An 11,059-nucleotide genomic window follows, 5' to 3' on the forward strand; every position below is an offset into this window, starting at 1 on the left:
AAGACTAGAGATCTCTTCGAGAAAATCAGAGATACCAAAGGAACATTTCATGCAAAGATGAGCTCGATCAAGGACAGAAATGGCATGGATCTAACAGAAGCAGAAGATATTAAGAAGAGATGGCAAGAATACACAGAAGAACTGTACAAAAAAGATCTTCATGACCCAGATAATCACGATGGTGTGATCACTCACCTAGAGCTGGAATGTGAAGTCAAGTGGGCCTTAGAAAGCATCACTACGAACAAAGCTAGTGGAGGTGATGGAATTCCAGTTAGCTATTCCAAATCCTGAAAGATGATGCTGTGAAAGTGCTGCACTCAATATGCAAGCAAATTTGGAAAACTCAGCAGTGGCCACAGGACTGGAAAAGGTCAGTTTTCATTCCAATCCCTAAGAAAGGCAATGCCAAAGAATGCTCAAACTACCACACAACTGCACTCATCTCACACGCTACTAAAGTAATGCTCAAAATTCTCCAAGCCAGGCTTCAGCAATATGTGAACCGTGAACTTCCTGATGTTCAAGCTGGTTTTAGAAAAGGCAGAGGAACCAGAGATCAAATTGCCAACATCTGCTGGATCATGGAAAAAGCAAGAGAGTTCCAGAAAAACATTTATTTCTGGTTTACTGACTATGCCAAAGCCTTTGACTGTGTGGATCACAACAAACTGTGGAAAATTCTGAAAGAGGTGGGAATACCAGACCACCTGATCTGCCTCTTGAGAAATCTGTATGCAGGTCAGGAAGCAACAGTTAGAACTGGACATGGAACAACAGACTGGTTCCAAATAGGAAAAGGAGTACGTCAAGGCTGTATATTGTCACCCTGTTTATTTAACTTATATGCAGAGTACATCATGAGAAACGCTGGGCTGGAAGAAGCACAAGCTGGCATCAAGATTGCTGGGAGAAATATCAATAACCTCAGATATGCAGATGACACCACCCTTATGGCCGAAAGTGAAGAGGAACTCAAAAGCCTCTTGATGAAAGTGAAAGTGGAGAGTGAAAAAGTTGGCTTAAAGCTCAACATTCAGAAAACGAAGATCATGGCATCCGGTCCCATCACTTCATGGCAAATAGATGGGGAAACAGTGGAAACAGTGTCAGACTATTTTTCTGGGCTCCAAAATCACTGCAGATGGTGACTGCAGCCATGAAATTAAAAGACGTTTACTTCTTGGAAGGAAAGTTATGACCAACCTAGATAGCATATTGAAAAGCAGAGACATTACTTTGCCAACAAAGGTCCGTCTAGTCAAGGCTCTGGTTTTTCCAGTGGTCATGTATGGATGTGAGAGTTGGACTGTGAGGAAGGCTGAGCGCCGAAGAACTGATGCTTTTGAACTGTGGTGTTGGAGAAGACTCTTGAGAGTCCCTTGGACTGCAAGGAGATCCAACCAGTCCATTCTGAAGGAGATCAGCCCTGGGATTTCTTTGGAAGGAATGATGCTAAAGCTGAAACTCCAGTACTTTGGCCACCTCATGCGAAGAGTTGACTCATTGGAAAAGACTCTGATGCTGGGAGGGATTGGGGGCAAGAGGAGAAGGGGACAACAGAGGATGAGATGGCTGGATGGCATCACTGACTTGATGGACGTGAGTCTGAGTGAACTCTGGGAGTTGGTGATGGACAGGGAAGCCTGGCGTGCTGTGATTCATGGGGTCGCAAAGAGTCGGACACGACTGAGCGACTGATCTGATCTGATCTGAATTTGAGATGGAGTATCATATTCACCTAATTATATAATTTAGTGGATTTTAGTATGTTCAGAGTTGTATAATAATTGTCACTAAGTCCAGAATCTTTTCACCACCCCAAGCCCACTGCAGTCATTCCCTATCCCAACCCCATTCCAGTCCCTGATAGTTACAAATCCACTTTCCGTGGATATGGATTTCACTATTCGGTTTTATATAAATGAAATCATCAATAAACGTGGCCTTTTGTGGATGGCTTCTTTCACTTAACATTAATGCTTTCAGGGCTAGAGTAGAGTTGTTTAGTTGCTAAGCCGTGTCCGACTCTTTTATGACCCCATGGACTGTAGCCCATCAGGCTCCTCTGTCCATGGGATTTCCCAGACAAGAACACTGGAGTGGGTTGCCATTTCTTTTTCCATTCAGTAGGTTTGCAGCATGTATCTGTAATATCTTGTTCTTTACGGGCAGATACTATTTCACTGTATAAATATATCACATTTTATTTACCTATCCATCAGTAGATAAATTGTTTGATGAGATGTTTCTACCTTTTGGCTATCATGAGCAATGCTATGAATAATCCTGAATGAGTTATCATGTGAACATATGTTTTCAAGTTTCTTGGGTATATACCTAAGAATATAACTACTGGGCGATGTGGAAACTCTATGTTTGAGACTGGTGGCTTGTCAAATTCATAACCTCTTCTGAAAATTCACCATGTCCACAGGTACCTGCTTTAAGAAACAAAGGTGGGGGCCTTAGGGAGTTCATAAATAGTTATATTCTGAACCTGCGGTCCCTATGCTCTCCAGCAGATTCCTGACCCCAAAGCAACCAATACAGTCACTATGATGCAAGGTTTCTGATCCTGCCACTACTAATATTTTGGAGCAAATAAAAATCTTTGACAGGGAGTATGGGGGTGTGGGCATGGAGGATGTTTTAACAGTTAGCATCCCTGTTAGCATCCTACATCCCTAGTAGCATACCTACTAGATACCAGTGGCACTTTGTCCTCAGTTCTTACAATCAAATATATTCATATTCTCAGACAATACTGAATATGTCCTGGAAGGCAAAAATCACCCCTGGATGAACATTTGGTTTACCTTGTAAGTAAGCCAAATGCCAGAGCTGCACCTTTTCTCAGCAACCTTCTGAGTCCTGAACTAACTTCTGATTTCTGTAAGGCCTAGTGTTGATGATTCCTGTTTTCTCCTTCCACAAGATCTGGCTCTACAAATACAGTCTTCTCTTCCTTATTTCTCTGTGTATCCTGCCAATCCATTCATTATCCCCTATTTAGGGTAATTCAAGTGTTTTTCATGTTCTAAAATGCCAATAAATACTTATAAATTAAAAAAAAAATGTTAAGGAACATAAAATTAAATGAATTACCACTAGCCAAAAACATATAAAATGTTACAACCGAAGCAACAATAAACCATTAACAGAGAATGCAACAGAAACATACAGGAATACGAGGTACTGTCTCTAATAAATTTTTCTGTTTCAAGTCTGAACATACTAAAATCCACTAAATTATATAATTAGGTGAATTTTACAGTCCATCTCAAATTACATCTCAGTTAAAAAAATTTTTTTTTTATTCCTGATCACACTGCTTGTGGGATCTTAGTTCCCTGACCAGGTACTATCCTTAATAAATTTTTCCAAACATTCAAAGACAAAAATCTCTTTATTACACTAGATTTATAATAGACATTCAGTAAAACAACGTTATTCTCAACATCATTAGTTAAAACTCTTAAGAAAGACATGGACAATTTAATTTTTTAAATTATCTTCCTCCACCAGTCTCTTACAAATTAGTATTCCCCAAGGTTTGGTTTCTTACCACAAAAGACACACATTAACTCATTTCATTTATACGTATACTTTCGATTACTACCTGTAGACCACTAACATACAAATGATAGCCCAACACAATTTCCATCCCTAGTGCTACTCAGATATCCAACAACATACTGGACATATACATCCTGATGTCTTAAAGGCACCTTAAATTCAGCTGTCAGTCAAGTCATTCCACTATCACCATGCTCCACAATTTATTATACTACTATCTACCCACATCAAGAAAATAAAGCCAAAAAAAAATGAATATGACAGCAACAATGACAAGAGTAACATTTCATTTCCTAATACCAAGTTCTTAGAACAGTTTCTAGAACCATAAGCAGTTATTATTAGTTATAATAATTAGCTGTAATAATTAATATACTGATGTAACATTTTTTATGAAAAGAAAGCATGAAAAAGAAAATGTTTGTCTTAATTATGCCTCATTTCACTTAACTACTTGTCAACTCTTGCCATATTACCATTATCCCTTTCAGCTTCCGTAATTACATTAATCTAAACTATTAAATTATTTACCTTAAAGCAGTAGTTCTCAAAGTGTGGGACAGGGATCCTGCAGATTCCAGAGACCCTTTCAAAGACTCACGAGATTAAAATCATATACCAGTAAAAGATCAATTAAACTGCAAACAGACCAATGAAATTAATGCAACACCGTATGAAAAGGATATAGGTATAGTTTCAGACTCCACACCACAGCTAACTGTTAAGAAATTACCACTTGCTGAGTTTTGCTGTAAAGTCAAAGAAGAGTATCACAATTAATTCAAAATGTTATTCAATCACTCCTCCCAACATATTCCTGTGCAGCTGGATGTATGCTTCAAACAGAACAACATAAAGACTGAATGCAGAAGCTGATAGGAGAATCCAGCTGTCTTTTATTAAGTCAAACAATAAGGAGATTTACAAAAATGTAAAACAGTTGCTATTCTTTCCCTAATCTTTTTTTTGGGGGGGGGGGGGATAGTAGTTTTGCATTTAAAAAGTTATTTATGGAAGGGAGTTTGGGAAAGATGATACATGCGTTTGTATGGTGAGTCCCTTAGCTGTTCACCTGAAACTACCACAACAGTTAGTTAATTGGCTACACCCCGAAACAAAATACAAAGTTTAAAGTTCGGAAAAAAAGAGACTATGCCTAAGGTTCTCCTATACAACATGGGAGAATAAAATAATAAATTTCTAAAAAGTTATTTATATTAACCTGTAATTATTTATTAGCTATTTATTATATATTATATATTAAATATATTTAAATTAATATATAGTAACTGCCAATAGATATAACAGACATAAAACAAAAGCTATTTGGAGTCCTATATAATTTTAAGAATGTAAAGGGATCCTGATCAAAAAGCTTGAGACCACTATATTAAAGTAACACTTAAGAGAATTCCTTGACAGTCCAGGAGTTAGAATTCTACCTTTTCAAAGCCAGGACCAGGGTTCAATCCCTGGTCAGGCAATGAAGATCCTGTGAGCTATGAGGTGTGGCTGATAAAATAAAAATTTAAAAAGTAACATCTTAAACCCCATTTTAATTTATATACTGAGCTTTATCTCTTGTGAATTTCACATACACAGCCATAAATCTTTAAAGTAAGCTGAAGAGAGCAGATGACATAAATCTTGACTTCTTCAGGTGTATTATAATGCAACTAAGCATAAAATGTAGCTCTCTCAAAAAAGAAGACAGGGTGGTAAGGTCAACAGAATGATGTTATTTGTCAAAAGTAACCACAGTAGTTGATATAAAGAACTTAGGCAGAAAGTGAGCCAAAGAACTTTTACTGTGCCAAGAAAAAAGGATGCATAGAAAAACATTAAAGTCTGGGCTTGGGGAGGGGGGTGTAAAAGAGTCCTTAAGCAAATTATGTACGGTTAAAATCTCACTGGAGTTAGTTTCTAACTACAGTCTCAACTTCTGATCACCTTCAGTTGAGGTTATTCAACTTACTCACAAAGTGTAATATAAATCAGGTAACAAATCTCATGATAAACATTTAACTATTAAAAAAAATCCGTTGTGCAATGCCAGTCTCCTTCATTATTAGAATAATTACAGTCAGCTTTGTGCTGTATGAATGACCAAGCTAAAAAGGGCCACTCAGCAAAAGGGGTTAATGACAATCATTAATTAGGGCCTTTTCCCAGTTCTTCTGGAAGCATAATGTATTGATTTAAAGGGCTAACACAAAATCTTGCTTGGAGCTGACAATTACTTTTTCACTACAAAATCATAATACTAATCAACGAATTTTCTTTATCCAAGAAATAGTAAGATGAGCAGATGTGCATACAGTAGGACAAGTTTTCTTCTAAGACGGGTACTTCCAAAGTCACACATCTGACCCAGGGGCATATACTGCATTCTGCCTAAAAAGGGGAAGTGTCTGTGTTACAGCTTTCTCACTTCCGCACATGCTCTAGGCCTGAATTTGCAGCTTCCAAATTAAGCACTTTTCATCCTACTCTCATATCTAATTCCACGGTGAGATTTTTTAGTGTAGTAGTCGCTCAGTCGTGTTCAACTCTTTGCAACGCCATGGACGTGGCCCGCCAGGCTCCTCTGTCCATGGGTTTTTTTCAAGTTTTTCAAATTAAAAACAGTTCCACTGCCGCTGGTGCTGGGCGTACCAAAGACCTGATCAGAAGTCGCTGAATATAACATAATTCACGGCATTCAAAATGTTTTAAACTGAACTCGTGCTTTACCCAGCTTTAAAAAAAATGTTGAGGTGGGAAGAAAACAAAGTACACCCACATCCTACTGTTCTACTAAGTAGCATTCTTTTGTTGGTTTCTGCAAAGACTATTTACTGAAACGGCATTTGATAATACTATCTAAATACTCTGTGCTGCAATTACTTCCTGCAGAAAGAATCCCTTTTCAGCCATCCAAAGGCTACCGGAAAACAAGGTTCACAGTACTTATCAAACCTCAAGGCTTACTCCTTCCTCCTCCCCCTCCCCCTCTCCTGGAAAATACTGTGCGTGTGTTACTCACTCAGTCGTGTCCGACTCGGCGACCCCATGGGCTGCAGCCCGCCAGGCTCCTCTGTCCATGGGATTCTCCAGGCAAGAATACTGGAGTGGGTGGCCATTCCCTTCTCCAGGGGATCTTCCCAATCCGGGTATCGAACCTGGGTCTCCTGCACTACAGGCAGATTCTTTGGCATCTGAGCCACCAGAGAAGCCCTACTGTATTAGGTGGGTTTTCAATAAAAAAAAATTGGGGATGGGGGAGGGGAAGCTTGAGGGTGTGGGAGAGGGAGTGTTCTCCAGTTTTTGGACTAGCTATCTCTCCCATTCTGCCCGAGGAAAACAAACCCCCATTGTAAAATAATCTTATGAACAGGGATCGAGGACTCAACTCCCTTCTGCTCGCATCTATCTCTACAAACTTCGCGATGGCCCTCAACAAACCCAATTTCTACTCCAGAGCAGCCTGGCCTGCGCCCAGATCCTCGGATCCAACCAGAATCCCTCTCTGACCTTGGACTCGGGCCACCGCTCCCCTCCCAGGCTAAGGATAGTGAAGCCGGGATCCCCACAGCCCAGCCCGCAGACTGCAGAGGCCTCGGGGTTCACGCCGGGTCAGCGGGTGGGCGGCGGGCAGCAGAGCGAGCCGCAGGACCGCAGCTCCGCCGGGGCTGGAGCAGCGGCTTCGGGGGAGAAGACTGGGACGAGGCCCGGCTACCTGCGGGCCGACACCGCCCCGGCCGCCGCAATGGCTGCACGCCGCCACGGGGCTCCAGAAGCCCCGGCGAGACCCTGGCCACGACCCCTCAATACCTTCGACCTCCCAGCGGGCCGCGGCAGGTGATGCGGCAGCCAGGCAGCCGAGCCGCGCAGGTTGGTTGCTTGCCTCCGGCGACCGCGTCCCGGAACCGCCCACTCCCTCCCGGGGGCGCCCGAAGCCGGGACCCTAGGAGGAGGAAAGGCGTGCGAAGCGACGCGACCCAGAGGGTGGGACGGGAAAGGGGAGAGGCGTCCGGCTCTCCGGAGGGGCTGGCCACCGGGAGACGAGGACGACAGAGGCGGCGGGGCGGGCGGGACGCTCGCCTACCTTCCTCGCTCCCGGCCGAGGGTCCGACGCGAGCCAGCAGACCGCCTCACATCCGGGTATCGGGAGACACTCAGCTGCTTCTGCCGCTGCCGCTGCCGCCGCCGCCTCCTCTCCCGCGGTACAGAAACGCCAAACTTCCGGCGACGACGGCGACGCCTAGCCCGTCAGATGGGAGTTACCTGGGACCGTCTTGGGCGCGCTTGCGCAACGCTCTTCTTCTGCCCGAACCCGCTCCGTTGACGTGCCCAGAGCCTGAAGATGGCCGCCACGCTCGCTGCGTGTCACGCCGTTTTTCACCCCGGCCGGGACGGCGGGGCGTCGGGGAGAGGCGAGCCCGCGTCCGGCCGCAGCGCAGGCGCGGTGGGAGGCCTAGCGTGCGCGCCTCCACGGGTGGGCGCCTTGTACCCTACTGGCGGCCGCTTCCCTTGTTTCTCCACTGTCGTCTCGGAATAAAGCCACCCACGCGCCCAGCGGTGGAGGTTTATCTTGAAGATCTGTTGCCAACGGTTCTTCTGTTGTTGCAGGTACTGCTCTCTGCGACTTCCAGTTCAGATACCTCTCATCTTCCACACGAGCCAATGTACAAAAAAGGGAGACGATTGATCCGTTCTCCCTCCTTCCCGGCATTGCACTCCAGCGTCTCCCCAAAATCCAGGGCTTCCCCGTCTCCTTGCACACTTTGCTCCTTGGGCATCAGAGCACAAGAGTCGACAAGAAATTGTAGGAAGTTCCACTAAGTTTAGTAATGGCGTGTGTTAAGACAAAGCTTTGGCTCTTAGAAGCCTCCAAAGATTGAATCTAGAATTCTAGGATTCTTGATTCTACACTGCTTTTGAACACGCCCTCTGTGCTTCTCTTTGCTTATTTGTAGGACTGTGAGGATGGGTAAATGAGTCCTCTTGCCTTTGAGAATCTGAAGAGGTGATCGTAAGTGGATTCTCCCCCATGGTTCTTACTGCCCTCCTTTTTTGAAGCCAAGTCCACCCCAATATACCCTCTTAAGTTGCTGAAGCCTGGTGTTTTTTTTTTTTTCATCATCTTCCATAAAACTTTATAGAGCTGCCTGTCAGTTTAGTCTGGAGAGGTGCTATGGTTTAAAAACCAAAATGAGAGGTCTTGGTGGGTGAAGCCATTGGCTACGACACCATATCTTCTGATAATTGGCAAAAACCTGTCTGCCGCCCCTCACCCCCACATCCCAAAACCTTGACACGTTCATTTGTCCCTTGATCAGCACAAGTTTAAACACACCCAATTTATACGGGGATTTTTTTTTTCAGTAGTAAATACTAAACAGTCATCATCAATTGATTGTTGGGAGGTTGTAGGACCCAGGATATGGATGGGCAGCTGTAAATTAGGCATGGCTTTTCCACTAAGCAGAGGGTCTGTGCCCTTAATGCCAGGGAGTAGACTGCCAACCTGATTAAAGCTGGTTATCTACTACTGATAAAATATCTGACTTTCTAATACATTTTCCTTCACCTTTAGATTGTCAAGACAATTGGTGGAATTTTTTTTGTGTGTAAACCACTTTATCTGTAATAACTCAAATTCTGACATACACACCTACACAAACCATATTTACAAGTTTCCATTCCCCCAAAATAGGCCTTTGTTTTTTAAAAAAGATATTTATTTGGCCATGCTGGGTCTTAGTTGCAGAATGTGGGATCTTTTTGCTGCTGCATGGGAGGTCTAGTTCCCTGACCCTTGCTTTGGGAGCATGGAGTCTTAAGGACTGGACCACCAGGAAAGTTCCAGAGCCTCTGCTTCTGAGTTCTCTATTCACTGTATCTGTATTGGCCACAATCAGGAACATGGGAATCCTTACAAAGGTTACACCTTATAAAACCATATGTATTTATTTTTGATACATAAGGAATTCATTGTTATAGTTTAGTTGCTAAGTCCTGTCCACCTCTTTTGCAACACCATGGACTGTAGCCTGCTGGTCTAATTTTACCCCTATCAAATTGTCCATAAAAAGATTGGTGACAATTAGTGTTGGTGAAGATTTGCATAAGTGAAATTGGTGGGGGTTAGCATGCTGCTCGTGTTCAGTTGCTAAGTCATGTCTGACTCTTTTGCAGCCAAAAGATTGTAGTCTGCCAGGCTCCTCTGTTCATGGGGTTTCCCAGGCAAGAATACTGGAGTGGGTTGCCATTCCGTTCTCCAGGGGATCTTCCTGACCCAGAGATGGAACCAGAGCCTCTGGCATTGGCGGATGAATTCTTTACCACTGAGCCACCAGGGAAGCCCTTATCATTAAGACATCTGCCTCTAAAAATTAATGGAACAGCTGGATTGCCCCGCTGGTTGCATTCTCATTTCCTTATTCTTTTCTTTCTCATGGCCAATCTAAATACTTGTAAATACAAAACCTCAGCTAACTCCAAGAAGACAGAGGAGTCTCATTTTCAGACGGACCCTCCAGCTAGCAGCAAATAAAGGCTTTTTCTTTGTCGCTCCATTCTTGCTGACTGAAATAATTCAGGACTCTTGACGGTTTTATACTATGAGAGTAAAAATTATTAAAAATTTTCAAGCTAGAAAATAAAAACAAAAATGATGGCCATTTGGTCCACATTGGATCACCAGGGGATTATTTGGAGCTGTTGGGAAGACGGGGATAGATGTTGAGAAGGTAGCACACATAAGTCCATTACAGTCTTGCTACTCAAATTGAGATCCATGGACTAGGGGCATCTTCATCAACTGAAGGTTTGTTGCTGCTGCTGCTAAGTCACTTCAGTCATGTCCGACTCTGCGTGACCCCATGGACGGCAGCCCACCAGGCTCCTCCATCCATGGGATTTTCCAGGCAAGAGTACTGGAATGGGGTGCCATTGCCTTAGAAGTGCAGAATTTCAGACCCCATGCTGACAGAATCAGAATTTCATTCTAACATTTCCTCCAGATGACATTGATGTTTGATGAGCAATGCCTCACAATATTCAGGAATTCTGATGACCAGGGATGAAGTCCAAGCTGGAGGTACAAATTAAAGCCCTAGTTTTGGAGATCACCTGGACTAAAGGAGAAAGTATCCATTAGAGAAGCGTAACACGATCTCTAGATCTCTGGGCACCTTTTGAGGTTTGTGACCATAATTTAAAGTAAAAATAATCAGTTAAATTCTGTGATTTTCTATAGGCACATAAAGTAATGTTGAGGTTCCTGCTGTTGGAACAGAATTAGCATAATCCTCTGGACTTCTCCCAGAACTAACTTTCATTAACGAGTAAATCTGGTGCTGCATAAAACACGGAGCCCTGCCCTGCCTGTTAAGGGGATATAATCTCAAATCTCCATTACTGAAAGTCTAAACCTGCCCTAAACACCCTCAGCAGTTGCAAGGCACACCTCCAACCGTTAGGGGCCGCAGTGGCG

The 11,059-nt window shown here is 43.3% G+C and overlaps 2 protein-coding genes across 8 annotated transcripts in view; one reads left to right on the top strand and one right to left on the bottom strand.

The window, feature by feature from the left end:
• ESCO1 (establishment of sister chromatid cohesion N-acetyltransferase 1) overlaps nucleotides 1-7,808 on the bottom strand; it is a 39,369-nt gene extending 31,561 nt beyond the window's left edge. For 2 of the 7 annotated variants that reach the window (XM_006079192.3, XM_044934479.1), the window contains exon 1: nucleotides 7,667-7,808. The gene's annotated coding sequence lies outside the window, so the exon portion shown is untranslated. Of the gene's footprint in view, nucleotides 1-2,819; nucleotides 4,079-4,110; nucleotides 4,237-7,392; nucleotides 7,522-7,666 lie in introns of those variants that run through there. The other 5 variants (XM_006079196.3, XM_044934477.1, XM_044934478.1 and 2 more) reach the window with 5 other exon arrangements.
• Nucleotides 2,428-8,677, top strand: LOC112581400 (translation initiation factor IF-2). Its single transcript, XM_025273369.2, has 3 exons — nucleotides 2,428-2,437; nucleotides 7,040-8,190; nucleotides 8,538-8,677. The coding sequence occupies exons 1-3, from the start codon at nucleotides 2,428-2,430 to the stop codon at nucleotides 8,553-8,555; spliced, it is 1,179 nt and encodes a 392-aa protein (XP_025129154.1). The 3' UTR covers nucleotides 8,556-8,677.
• The last annotated feature ends 2,382 nt before the right edge of the window (nucleotides 8,678-11,059 follow it).

This window comes from Bubalus bubalis, chromosome 22 (assembly GCF_019923935.1).
Source record: "Bubalus bubalis isolate 160015118507 breed Murrah chromosome 22, NDDB_SH_1, whole genome shotgun sequence".
NCBI lineage: Eukaryota > Metazoa > Chordata > Mammalia > Artiodactyla > Bovidae > Bubalus > Bubalus bubalis.